This window comes from Myotis brandtii, unplaced genomic scaffold (genome assembly GCF_000412655.1).
Source record: "Myotis brandtii unplaced genomic scaffold, ASM41265v1 scaffold421, whole genome shotgun sequence".
Taxonomy (NCBI): domain Eukaryota; kingdom Metazoa; phylum Chordata; class Mammalia; order Chiroptera; family Vespertilionidae; genus Myotis; species Myotis brandtii.
The window spans coordinates 1,529,680-1,543,173 of NW_005366140.1; the positions used below are offsets into that span (position 1 = coordinate 1,529,680).

General features: G+C 55.0%; 1 protein-coding gene across 3 annotated transcripts in view; it reads left to right on the plus strand.

The window, feature by feature from the left end:
* Nucleotides 1-6: 6 nt before the first annotated feature.
* CERS1 (ceramide synthase 1) overlaps nucleotides 7-13,494 on the plus strand; it is a 20,753-nt gene continuing 7,265 nt past the window's right edge. Inside the window, exons 1-6 of one of the 3 annotated variants that reach the window (XM_005873897.2) lie at nucleotides 7-32; nucleotides 2,231-2,390; nucleotides 6,346-6,526; nucleotides 8,340-8,501; nucleotides 8,784-8,931; nucleotides 9,132-9,241. In XM_005873897.2, coding sequence (XP_005873959.2) covers nucleotides 2,276-2,390; nucleotides 6,346-6,526; nucleotides 8,340-8,501; nucleotides 8,784-8,931; nucleotides 9,132-9,241 — 716 coding nt within the window. In that variant the 5' untranslated portion in view covers nucleotides 7-32; nucleotides 2,231-2,275. Of the gene's footprint in view, nucleotides 33-575; nucleotides 694-2,230; nucleotides 2,391-6,345; nucleotides 6,527-8,339; nucleotides 8,502-8,783; nucleotides 8,932-9,131; nucleotides 9,248-13,494 lie in introns of those variants that run through there. The other 2 variants (XM_014545755.1, XM_014545754.1) reach the window with 2 other exon arrangements.

Genomic DNA, 13,494 nt, shown 5'->3' on the forward strand with positions numbered 1-13,494 from the left:
TGCGCTCAGCGGCCACCACGCGCCTCTTTCGGGTCAGTGCGGCTGGGGACCCGGACATGGGCTGGGGGACCCCGGGCCGCTGTGCACCCCTTTCTGTCTCTGCGAGCTGGGTCACAGAACGTGGGGGCCTCGGGCTGTAGGAGCTCTGGATGCGGAGTCCTGGGCCGCCCCGCGCCCTTTTCTGTCAGTGCGAGATGGGGGTGGGGATGGATGCGGGGGTGTGGCCGGACCGGGAAACCCGCGATGTTGGGTCCCTGACACCGGTGGGGTGTTCGTGATGTGGGGGAACCGGAGCACGACCCATTCGGGTCAGTGCGGGACAGGAGGCCTCTGTGTATAGCCATGGAGGCCTCATGGCATAGGGTCGGTCTGCGTTTGGAACCTCCGGGCCATGCGAGGGAGGGCGGGGGGCTTGGAGCCAAGCTGGAGCGGGTCCAGGGTCTGTGCAGCCGGCAGAGCCCCCTTGTTTGTGGCTACAGGGTAGGGTCAGAGTTGCCCAGTCGCTGCCTTGCGTCTGTCTGGAGTCAGCGCCCGCCTCCAGGGAGGCGAAGAGCTGGGTTCATCTGCCACGCGGGTGGTCGCAGCCTTGGGGAGGTGGAAGGGCCTGGGGCTGCCTCCGAGAGGTGCGATGGAAATGCCCCGTTTTCAGCGAGCCTGGAGAGGCCACCGCCCCGGCTGGAGAGTGACCATGAGGTGACATTGGCGCCTGGCCTCCCTTCCATCTTGGGGAGGGGTCTGCTTTGGGAGCTGCTGGGAAGGTGCTTAGCCCCCCGAGCTCAGCTGCGACTCCCTCCTGGGCCAGCTGGAGCCACCGCGCCCCGATCTGGCTGGACGTGGCAGGGGTGCAGGGACAGAGCGCCAGCACCAACAAAGGGGTCTTTCTCTGCTGGCGGGGAAGAGGCTGACTCTTGTTAAGTTGGGATCGGCTGTTGTCTGACTGCTCTTGTCCCCACCCCCCTCCCCACATCACCCACGTGGGAGAGACCCCGGCGGTCACCCTGCTCAGGGAGGCGGAGGCAGTATGACAGTGTCCCCTCCATAGTTAGCCCTGGTCCCGATTGGGCTTTATTGCTCCCCCACCTTCCCAATTTCCAGCTGGAAGTGGGGAGTCCAGGAGGATGAAGGCCAGTGCTCCTGGGGGGATGTGGTCACTCTGGGACCATCAAGGTGGAATGGGCTCCCCTCCCGTGTTCCTGAGGGAGCTGGGCGGGGACAGCAAGGTCAGGTCCCCCCTGACTTTTGGAATCCCTGGAGGTCGGGCTTCCTTCCCGGGCCGCCCTCCCTTAGCCTCTCGCCCCAATTCGAGGCTCGCCCTTCCCAGGAATAGGCGGAGGGGCTGCGGCGGCCGCCAAAGCTCATCTTTTTGGCAGCAGCCTGGTTGCCAAGGGTTACCAGAGCTGGCTCTGGCTGTCTCTATGACAACTGGAGTTGCTCCAGCCCCCTCAGCCTCTGGGAAGGGGGCGGGACTTGGCCCCACAGCTCTAGAGCTCCGCCCCTGAGGAGCTTGAGGCCCCGCCCCACCCTGGACCCCAGAGTAAAATTCCTCAGGACCTCATCATGGCACGCCCCCACCTTCCTCATGTCTTCCCTGATGTCCCCTCAGGTCACCCCGTCTCACTGTGCTGCCCTTTCCTTGCCTCCTTATCTCTTGGACAAAAGAGAATTTCCTCATGTCCTCCCCCAAATACCCACTCCATCTTCCCCAGGCCCTGGTTCCTCTCTGGTCTCCCCAAATTCCTCCTCTGAGGCACCCTTTCCCTCACATTTCTGCCCCGTGAAGATCTCCCGCGGTTCCAGCCCTCCACGTCCCCCCAGGTGTTCCCATATTCCCCTCCATGTTCTCTCCACAGGCTCACAGCTACAGCCCCTCCATGTCTTTTCCTTAATCCCCTGCTGTGTGTCACACCCCAGCTCCCATTACCCCCACGCCGCTCGACTCCCCCGTGCAGACCCGCTGACCTCCCTTGCTTTATGCTCACGTGCCCCGCTCCGGGGCCTCATAGCCTACCCTCACATTTCCCATCACTCCCCTCTCACACCTCAGCCAGACAGCTGGGCACTAAGTTTAGTCCTTGGCAGGCACACGTGGGCTCTGGTTACTCCAGGCGGCTGTGGGTATCAAAGGGCCCCTCCCCAGCACTGCCCAGCTCGGGGAATCCCTGGGCCTTGGTCTCCCCACCCTGAAGGAATGGCTCCTAGCTCTGATGGCCACCCATCTTCTCACCCACAGCCCCTGGCCAAGCGGTGCCGCCTCCAGCCTAGAGATGCCGCCAAGATGCCTGAGAGCGCCTGGAAGTTCCTCTTCTACCTGGGCACCTGGAGCTACAGTGCCTACCTGCTCTTCGGCACTGACTACCCCTTCTTCCACGACCCGCCCTCTGTCTTCTATGGTGGGTCCCTAGTGGGGAGAGGGATAGTTCTGCTCTCAACACTGAGGAGAAGGGCGCATGGGGGAGCTGGCACTCATCAGCCACCCCGTTCTGGATGTCTGCCCCAGACAAGGGTGATCAAGGGGCCCTGGGGACGTATTACAGCTCAGGGGGGCATCCTAGAGGAGGTGACGGCTTTCGTGGGTCCAGGGGGGCACTCCAGGTGTCAGGAGCAGCACAGGCAAAGGCCCTGGGGCACAGGCTTGGTGTGTGAGCAAGAGAGCAGGGTAGCAAGAGTTGGAGTGTTTTCTAAATGGGATAGTCTATGGATTATAAAACGCTTCCTCTGGCTGCCATGTGGAGACAGCAATCTTATTTTTTTTCTTTAGAGAGAGAGAGAGAGAGGAAGGGAAAGAGAGAGAGACATCGATTCGTTGTTCCACTTATTTATGCATTCATTGGTTGATTCTTGTATGTGCCCTGACTAGGGGTCAAACCTGCAACCTTGGCATATCAGGGTGATGCTCTAATCAACTGGCCAGGGCTGAAATAGCAAAGTCTTGGGTGAGGATGGTAGCAAGGCCCAGGGGGGAAGGGAGGGATCAGTGTGGTTCAGACCAGCTTGGCAAAGAGATACAGATGGTGAGAAGTGGCTGCACCCATGGATTGGGTTAGGTGTGGGGGTAGTCAAGGCCTGGCTCCGGGTGGGATGGACAGGAGGGTGACCGCAGTGTCCTCTATCACCAACAAGCAGGTCAGTATAGAAAATATGGCCTGTGATGGGGGAGGGGTTCTCTGTTCCTATGCTGACCACCCGGCCGTGTATCATGGATGTGCTTCCTGCCATGTGACATAAACAGCCTGAGAGGGCTCCTGGTGGCACCGTAGGAGGGCCTGGCACGGAGCCCCTGCATTGCAGGGTCCTGGTAACAAGCACTGGGTTTACTGGGCACCCAGCTCTCCTCGTGGGATTGTGCTGCCCACATGGCCATTTTCCTACGTGCATTTCCCACGTGGTAAATTTCTAGGGGAGAAGTTTTAGCTGTCATTCAATTTTCCTTTATGCAAATGAACCATAATTGAACTCTCTTAAAATTTCAGGCATGGAGTTGCCTCTGGCTTTTTATAAATGACGCTACGATACCATGCTTGCAAGTTACCTGCTTCTTTGAAGGCTCATTTTTTCAGTACCAACTGTGTACCAGGTTGTGAGCAGGTCAGAGAAAGCCCCACAACAGACGGTGAAATATAAAATCTGTTACCAGCGATAGGTGCTGATGAGAACACTTTGGGGAGTGGGGTGTCTGTGAGGGGAGGGCATGTTCTACAGCAATGGGGGTGGCCCCACCAAAGGTGGCTTTTGAGTGAAGACCTGGAAGAAACACATTCCTGGTGCATCAGGAGCAGAGAGAAGCTCACCCGGCCAGGGCAGGGCGTGAGGAGGGCAGGTGGGCAGAAAGGGTACTTACCCGGGGGCTGTGAGCAGAGGTGGGGGCTCCAACCAGGACAGGACTGAGCAGAGGAGGGAAGTTGTTGATTTGAGAAATGTTTTAGCCTGGCCAGTGTGACTCAGTGGTTGAGTGTCAGCCTATGAACCAGGAGGTCATAGTTCAATTCCTGGTCAGGGCAAATGCCCAGATGGTGAGCTCGATCCCCAGTAGGGGGCGTGCAGGAGGCAGCCTATTGAAGATTCTCTGTCATCATTGATGTTTCTGTCTCTCTCCCTTCCTCTCTCTGGGAAATCAGTAAAAACATATGTTTTTAAAAGAAAAATGTTTTGAAGGCAGAGCTGGTAGGATTTGCTGCCAAACCAGAGATGGGTGTAAAAGGGGAGGGTCTGGGCTCCTCAGTGAAGTGGGGGGTCAGTAGGGTTGGGTCTAGGGGCGACCAGGAGCTGGGTTTGGGGAGCCCAAGGCCCTGATATTGGAGGTGGGAGAGGGGGTGATATCCAGTCCCCAGAGCAGCAGGTGGGACGTATGGAGAGGAGGCTGGAGGTTGTGAGCAGGTCAGAGCCCGGCCCTCCAACAGGTGGGGAGGGGCAGCTGACGTCTGGACGGTGAATTAAATGCCCCCCCCCCCCCCCCCCCCGCCGCCTCAGATCTGGGGCCCGAGGCTGGAGGGGGCAGGCTCACCCACGGTGAGTCTTACCGGTGTCATAGGTGGAAGATCTGGTGTCCTCTTTCCACAGTGGACTCTGCATCGAGGCTCTGCATGCTTTCCTTGTAAAGAGGGACAGAGGTACCTGGCAGTTGTGTGTGTGTTGGGGTGGGGGTGGGGCCTCCAGCTGCAGCGTTCCCGATTTGCTGTCAAACTTCGAGAAGCCCCTGGACGTGTTAAAGTGGGGGGAGATTGGATCTGACTCATGGGGAGTTTTGCTTTCTTTTATTAGGTAAAATGCTCGAAACATAAAGGTAACCATTTTGGCTAGACACAAAAAGACAAGTACTGTGTCCACTTATAGGAGGTCCCAGAGGAGTCAGATTCATAGAGACAGGGCCTGGGGGAGGGGAGGGGGGAGTGGGTGTTCAACAAGGACAGTTTCAGTTTTACAACAGGAAAGGGTTCTGGGGGGGATGGTGGGGATGGCTGCTCAACAATGTGAATGTGCCTTATGCGGAACCTAAAGATGGTTACGAAGGTTAAAGTTTACGTGGACCGTTTGTTTCTGGCTCCTTTCACTCAGCATCGTGTTGTTGTGTGTGTGTGTGTGTGTGTGTGTGTGTGTTATTGATTTCAGAGAGAAAGGGAGAGGGAGAGAGAGATAGAAACATCAGTGATGAGAGAGAATCATTGATCAGCTGCCTCCTGCACGTCCCCCACCAGGGATCGAGCCCACAACCTGGGCATGTGCCCCCGACTGGAATCGAACCCGGCACCCCTCAGTCCGCAGGCTGACGCTCTATCCACTGAGCCAAACCAGCTAGGGCTCGGCATCGTGTTTTCTGGGTTCATCCACACAGTGTGTCTGTCTTTTTTGTGGCTGAGTAATATTCCATGTGTGGAAGGACCACATTTTGCCTGTCCTTTATCTATTGATGGGTTGTTTACACTTTTTTGGCATCTGTGACTAGTGCTGCTGTGGACATGCATGTACAAGTGCCTGTCTAGTCCATTTTCAGTTCCCTTGAGCACACACCTAGGAGTGGAATTGCTGGGTAGCAGGGTCTGTGTGATCACAGCCTTTGAGCCCCCGTGGGGAGAGAGGACAGTTGGGAACACACTCAGAGGCCAGGAGGAGCTGGGGCAGTGCTGGGTAGGGGCAGTGGGGGGCCGGGGAAGTGAGCTAAGACATGGGCCGGAGGGGGGCCCCGGATGGGGATCTGCATGGATCTCCTTTGCAGGAGTGGCCAGAGCACAGATGAAGGGTCATCGTGAGGCAGGGGCATGGGTGGAGTCTAGGAAACTTAGGGCTCCAGGGGCTCCCTGAGTTAGGGGTGGGGCAGAGGAGGAGTGCCCAGTGAGCAGAGCCCTTGGCCCTGGTAATGGGCGGAGAAGAAAGGGGGGTGTCAGCGTTGCCGAGAAGGGGTGAGACCCGAGTGAAGGTGAGCAAACTACTTCTGCTTCAGCTGCTGTGCCAGCACCGTGAGGTGGGCAGCAGCCTCCATCCGGTTGGGAAATTGCTGGGGGCCGGGGCGGCTGGAACAGGAACGTGCCCTCTGGCTGGAGCATGCCTGGTGATTAAGAGAAGACGGGAGGGCACCCAGGGCAGAGTGGGAAATACTGCAAGGGACTGATTTCAGGGGTAGGAGCACCTTTTTCCATAAAACTGAAACTGCTCTAGAAAATAATGCTCATTAAATAAAAGAGAACAGGTGGAGAGTTGGGGATGGGAAACCAGTGGCCGGTACATCTGCAGACACACGTGGCCTGCCCCGGCATGGGGGGACTCACGCCTGGCTCCAGAGCGTGTGGGGGTCACTCGGGTCACTCGGTGGAGGCCCTGCAGGTCCCTGACGACACGGTTGGCTCTCCCCAGACTGGACGCCAGGCATGGCAGTGCCACGGGACATCGCGGCCGCCTATCTGCTGCAGGGAAGCTTCTACGGCCATTCCATCTACGCCACGCTGTACATGGACGCCTGGCGCAAGGACTCAGTGGTCATGCTCGTCCACCACGTGGTCACCCTGGTCCTCATTGTCTCCTCCTATGCCTTCCGGTGAGTCGAGGAGGGTGGAGGGCACTGCATGAGCAAGGGCGGGAGGCTGGCAAGGGCAGAGCTGATGCCTGTGGGGAGGAGGCATCGGGGTGTTCGTGGGGGAAGGTTCCAGAGAGATTCAGAGGGACGGGGTGAACAAGGTGCAGGGAAACCCGGATGGCACCTTGACCAGGTCACATGGCAGGTGTTTCCTGAACGCCCGCCATGTGGCAGGTGCTGCTGGGAGCACAGCCATGAACAGATAACCCTGCAGCCTGAGAGCCCACACGTGGCCACTGATCCTCTCCAAACTACGACCTGCTGATTGTTCTCAAATCCACCCCAATTTCAAAGGCAAAGGAATAAAAATACCTCGCCAAGGCCTGTGTTACATCCATCACATGTTGAAATAACAATATTTGGGGTATACGGCGTTAATTAGAATATATTATTTTAATTTCTCTCTCTTTTTTTTTTAACATGGGTGATAGAAAATCTAAATGAGGTCTACACTCTTGTTCGGTTCCTATTAGCCTCACTGCTCTAGCTGCACCCTCCAATGTAGTAGCCGCTGGTTACAAGGGCTATTTCAACTTTAATTAAGCTTAAATAAAATCACACATTCTGCCCTAGCCGGTTTGGCTCAGTGGATAGAGCACTGGCCTGTGGTCTAAAGCGTCCCGGGTTCGATTCCGGTCAAGGGCATGTACCTTGGTTGCAGGCTCCTCCCTGGCCCGGGCCCTGGTCAGGGCACATGCAGGAGGCAACCAATCGATGTGTTTCTCTCTGTCTTTCCCTCTCTCTTCCACTCTCCCTAAAAAAAAAAAGATCAATGGAAAAATATCCTCGGGTGAGGGTTAACAACAATAACAAAAAATCACACATCTGTCCCTCAGGCACCCCACCCACATTTCAGCTGCTCAGTGGCCGCATCTGGCTGGTTGCTCCCATGTGGGGAATGCAGGTATAGAACATTCCTGTTGTTCTAGAAAACCCTTAGATAGCACTGCTCTGGAGGATAGAATCAGATAACAGCCCCACCTCCCAGAAAAGGAAAACGAAAGAAAGAAAAGAATAATTTGTTTGAAGGTATTAACTATGGAGAAAAATCAAGTCAGAAGAGAAGGCCTGCAGGGGTGGTGAGGTGTAGGTGGGGCGGGTGGAAGGGGTGACAGGTAAGGAAGACCAGGAGGTAGAGGAAGGCTCTGCCAGCGCCGGGAGGTACATGTTAGGTGCTGGGAACAGCACGGGCAAAGGTCTCACAACAGGAAGGCCAAGTGGGGACAGAGACCTGGTGAGAGACCCATGGCCCCATCCAGGCTGAGTTCAGGACCTGGGCTCAGGCAGCGGTAAGGGGAACACTGGGGAGGGGACGGGGACGGCTCTCGGGCTTCTCTAGACCCTAGTGGGGCACTGCATTTCCGAGGCACCTGCAGCCCACAGCAAAGTTCAGGTAAATCCTAGAGGCCTGGGAATGTCGGCAAGTGTATGGGGGATCTGGACACAGAATGGCCCTGGCCTGTGGGAGTCAGCAGTCATGGTGGGTCAGAGGTCACAGAAATGAGGAAGGATCAGAGAAAGGACTTCCAGGCAGGCCCCTGGCCACCCGGGCACAGTGAGGTGAGGACCCCGGGGGGCTGTCCCCTGGTGAGTGCAGTCTGTGTGCTGCCGCTGACCTGGCCCTTTGGGGGGTCGGGCCGGGCAGGTGAGCCAGAGGGGTGGCTCCAAAAGGCAGGGAAGGTGTGCCCCAGGGGCCTGTCTTGGGGCCCTCCGTGCAGGGGTTTGGACCCTGTGTGACCTGCCCTCCCCTCTCCGGCCCGGCTTCCCTTCTCAGGTACCACAGCGTGGGCATCCTGGTGCTCTTCCTGCACGACATCAGCGACGTGCAGCTGGAGTTCACCAAGCTCAATGTTTATTTCAAGTCCCGTGGAGGCTCCCACCATCCTCTGCACGCCCTGGCTGCGGACCTGGGCTGCCTCAGCTTCAGCCTCAGCTGGTGAGCTGGCGGGAGGGGCGGGAGGGATGGGCTGGTGGGAAGGGGTGGGGCCTGGTGATGTTGGCGGGGCCTGGCAGGGATGGGGAGATGGATGGAGTGTGGTTGGGCAGGAAAGAACAGGGCAGGAATAGAGATAGGGGTGGGGCAACCAGACAAGGATGGGTGAGGATGAGCAGGGACAGATGGGTGAGGCCCGAGGGCATTGGGCAGAGACTGGGTGGGGCCACCACCCACCCTCCCTCTCTTGCCCACAGCTTCCCTGACCTGTTATTCCCACCACAGGTTCTGGTTCCGCCTCTACTGGTTCCCACTCAAGGTCCTGTACGCCACCTGCCACTGCAGCCTGCGCTCGGTGCCTGACATTCCCTTCTACTTCTTCTTCAATGCACTCCTGCTGCTTCTCACTGTCATGAACCTTTACTGGTTCCTGGTGAGTCGGCCTCCTCCAATTCCTCCCTCTCCTGGGCCGTGGTCCAGGTGAAGGCCCTTCTCAGGCACACCTCGGGGGTGGGGGGGGCATGTTAGGCCACGGGAACAGCCGTGCCCAGGGCCTGTGGCAGGAGCGCGGGGCCCTCAGAGGGCAGCGTGGTCGGGGAAGGCTCTTTCTTACCTGTGTCTTCCCCTCCCCAGTACATCGTGGCTTTTGCTGCCAAGGTGCTGACGGGCCAGGTTCGGGAGCTGAAGGATGTGCGGGAATACGATGCGTCAGAGGCCCCGAGCCCCAAGCCCAGCAAAGCTGAGTGAGTTTGGAGGGGCTGCCGCCCCGGGTTCGTTCCTTTAGTCACATCTGTCAGTCTGAGCGCGCACTGTGGGCAGACACTGGAGACACAGCAGCGATGAGGCTGAAGCAGACGCTGCCCCTGGAGTCTACGTCCAAAACAGAGACTGCAGTAAAGGCGTGGATGGGGTAGTGATGGAGACAGATGCCATAAGGATAGATATGGAGGAGGCGAAAGGGAGGTCAGGGTGGGGCAGAGTGGTGAGGGGCAAGAATCGGTGTCACTGGTGGGGCAGTGAGGGCCAAGCCGAGGGGCCCTGTGGGTGGTAAGGAGCAGCCATGGGCCAGGCAGGGGAGGCAGGGAGGAGGGGTGCCACGGGCAGCTTGGGCAGCCCATGCTCTGTCCCTGCTCCCTGACCCCCTGACGCCCCGAGCCGGAGACGGCCCAGATGGGAGTCCTAGGGAAGGAGAGGAAAAGGCTGGTCAAGCATCCTGGAGGCAGGATCCCCAGGACTGGTCAGCCCTGGGATTGAGCCCCTGGCCTGCAGGGCCCCAGGCGTGAACAGAGGCCAGTTTGTGTGACAAGCGGGGTCCAGGGTGCGCCGTGCCCCAGAGGCAACACGAGGGGTGTATGAGCAGGTGGGAGGTCAGGGTGCTGACCAGGCAGACCTCCAGTTTAGCCTCTGGAGGGAATGGTGGTTGTGGGGAAGCAGAGGGCTCACGGCTCAAGGAGGTGGTCAAGGTGGGTGGCCAGGAGGATGAGGAGCAGAAATTTTAAAATCTCCGTGAAAGACGGGAGACGAGAAGCAGAGGACGGGGCATTGCCTGATCGGAGCACGGGACCAAGGGAGGGCTCTCAAGGCGGCTCAAACAGAGAAGCACTTTGTACCACCGACATGGGCTGCAGGCGGGGTGCACCTCAGCCAAAAGCCGGCCCAGGGAGGGCGGGATCGGACAGGTGGGTGGAGACCGTGGACACGAGAGGGCTTGGCAGCAAGTTGGGTCCCCAGTGGTTAGATCCCAACTCCGTTGTAGAACTGACCAGACTTGCTTGGATGAAGGTGAAACTGAAATAAAAGGATCAAAGGTGACCCAAGACTTCTGGCTCGAGCTGCCATTTACCAAAATGCCGTTTACCAGGCAGGGTTCTGTGTGCCAGTGGGGCCGGGTAGGCGTTCCTTTGGGGGGTGTTTGACTCCCGATATCCAGGGATCCTGAGTCAGGAATTCTGCTGAGGCCTCAGCACGGAGCCTGACTGACCCTCAGAGGCGTCCGGAAGCAGCAGTGGCTGAGAGAACTCCAAGGGCGGGGGGGAGAGGCTCCTGCTTGGCCAAATCTAAGAATCTGAACGCTCCTCCTGCCGCAGAACAGCCAGCTTCCGGGGAGAGTCCTTGTAAATGCAAAGCCCCAGGCCGTGCCCGAGCCTCGCCTGGTGCTGCTCCCTGCTCTGTCTGCCAGAGGATGTCCGGCCAGAATGTGGGCTGAGGGCCTGGTACCTGCTAGCATCCCCACCAGGACAGCAGAGTATGAACTCCACACAGATATGACAGGGTGTGCAGGGGGCACATTGCGCGGTCAGTCCGTGGGCAGCACCAGCAGACCTCGCTGCCCCCCGGATGCCTAGTCAGCGCAGTCGGGTGTAAAGATGGGGTGAGTGGTCGGGATGCCTCAGAACCATCAGGTCACGGAGAACAAGGAGCCTGCGGACCTGCCCAAGTCAGAGGACTGAATGCAGTGGGGATCCTGGACCAGAAAAGGACAGCCGTGGAGAAACGGGAACCTGGGGAAAGCCTGCCCTTAGCTCGGAGCAGGATCCGGCATCGGCTGCTTAGTGGAGACACACGTTCTGTGGGGATGTCAGATAGTAACATCCGCGAAGCTGGTCAGCGCTGCACTGGAGTTCTCTGGACTATCTCTGCGACGTTTCTGCAAATCTAAAATTATTCTAAAATAAAAAGTTTATTTAAAAAATAAAAGGCATGAGTGACATAAAAAACAGCACTGGATGTTATATTACTTTCCTGGGGCTGCTGTCACCAAGTACACGGACAGGGCGACGTAAAGCAACAGGAACGTGTTCTCTCACATTTCTAGAGGCTCAGACGTCGAGTTATCAGCAGGCACTCGCTCTCGGAAGGCTCTAGGCGAGGGTCCTTCCTGCCTCTTCCAGTTCCTGCGGCTCCGGGGGCTCCTTGGCTGTGGCTGCATCGCTCCGCTCTCTGCGTCTTTCTTCACGTGGCCTTCTCTTCCCTCTTGATTTTCTGTGTTAAACTTCATTTAATTACATCTGCAAAGGCTCTTTTTCCAAATATAGCCACTGTCACAGGTTCCAGAGATTAGGGTGTGGACCTCTGTTTTCAGGGACCACCGTTCAACCTACGAAAGCTGTGAAGTTTCACACGATTAGAAAGCTGGAGAGAGAGTCAGTCAATTAAAAGCTGTGAAGAAATTACCCAGAAGCAGCAAAAACAGATGGCAACTATGGCAGCTAGAATTTTAAGAATGACCTGGTCTAGCCGAATTCTAATAGGAGACAGGTGGGGAGAGACAATAGGGGAGACATAATGCTGAGAATTTTCCAGAAAGTGGCAAGACATCAATCTTAAGCAGGATGAAAAAAAGGCATCCGTGCCCCAAACACATCATAGTGAAAATGGGAAACGGCCACAAAAAGAAGAGACGACCCATGAAACAGACTAGCAACAAGGGACGCTAGATGATAAAACGAAATAACCAGCAACGAGGAATTTCATACACAATTTTAAAAATAATTACTCAAGCCCTGGGTGGTATTCCTCAGTGGTTAGAGCTGCTGCCCACACACTGAAGAGTTGAGGGTTTGATTCCCTATCAGGGCACCTACCGGATTCCTGGTTGGAGAACATGTGGGAGGTGGTCAATCCATCTCTCTCTCTCTCTCTCTCTTTCTCTCCTTCCCTCCCTTTCACCTCTGGAAAAAACAATGGAAAAAATATCCTCAGGTGAGGATTAACAGCACCAACAAAAAACACACACAAAAAAGAAGTTACTTAAGAGAAGTATTCCTCTCTGTGAAAAATCAATAAAAATATATTAAAAAAAAAAAAAGAGAAGTAAACACTAAGAAAGTTATATTTCAGAAAACTCTCTCAAGAAGCAGATCATCAGAGAAACTGATACATATCTGTATAAACATTTTAATTCCCTAATGTGAGAGATATAAAATAATTAGAACTAAAATGTTAAATATCAGAACAGAATTGGGGGTTTTGTATTTTGCAAGAAGGCGGGGATTACCTTTCAGCTGTATTAGGTACTTTAACACTATCAGAGTTAACAAAAAACAGGTACGAAAGAAATGCAAAAGGGAAAGGTTAGAAAAGGCTGCATAAATAATGCAACGTAAGAGGGTAGAATCTCAAATACTAGGCATCCAAATAAACACATGAATAATCATGACAGTTAAGAGATTGGCCTTAAAATATATATATACTGTTGCCCTAACCGGTTTGGCTTAGTGCAGTGATGGCGAACCTATGACACGCGTGTCAGAGGTGACACGCGAACTCATTTTTTTGGTTGATTTTTTCTTTGTTAAATAGCATTTAAATATATAAAATAAATATCAAAAATATACATCTTTGTTTTATTATGGTTGCAAATATCAAAAAATTTCTATATGTGACACGGCACCAGAGTTAAGTTAGGGTTTTTCAAAATGCTGACACGCTGAGCTCAAAAGGTTCGCCATCACTGATGTAGACTTAAAAAAGAAATACATTCTAATACATGTGACAACATGGATGAACCTTGAAGGCTGTTATAAACTGAATTGGATTCCCCCCAAATTCACACGTTGAAGCCCTAACCCCAGTGTGACAGTGTTTGGAGATGGGACAACCTAATCACTTCCTTTCCATGAGCCCTAACCCAATAGGACGTGTGTCCTTGTAAGGAGAGGAAGCGACACTGGGGATGCCGCTCACAGAAAAGGCCGTGTGAGGCCACAGTGTAGTATATATACACACATATATATAACAGTATATATATACACACACATATATAACAGTGTGTGTATATATATATACTGTTAAAAGTTAAAAGACTTCAACTCCAAGGTACATAAAAGTTGCAAGTGAAAAAGGACGAGAAATTGGGGTGTAATTCTTTTTTTTTTTTGATGTTTCTTTTCTTTTTTTTTAAATTAAATCTTTATTGTTCAGATTACATTTGTTCCTCTTTTTTTCCCCCCATAACTCCCCTCCTTCCAGCTCCCACCCCACCCTCCGCCCTCAC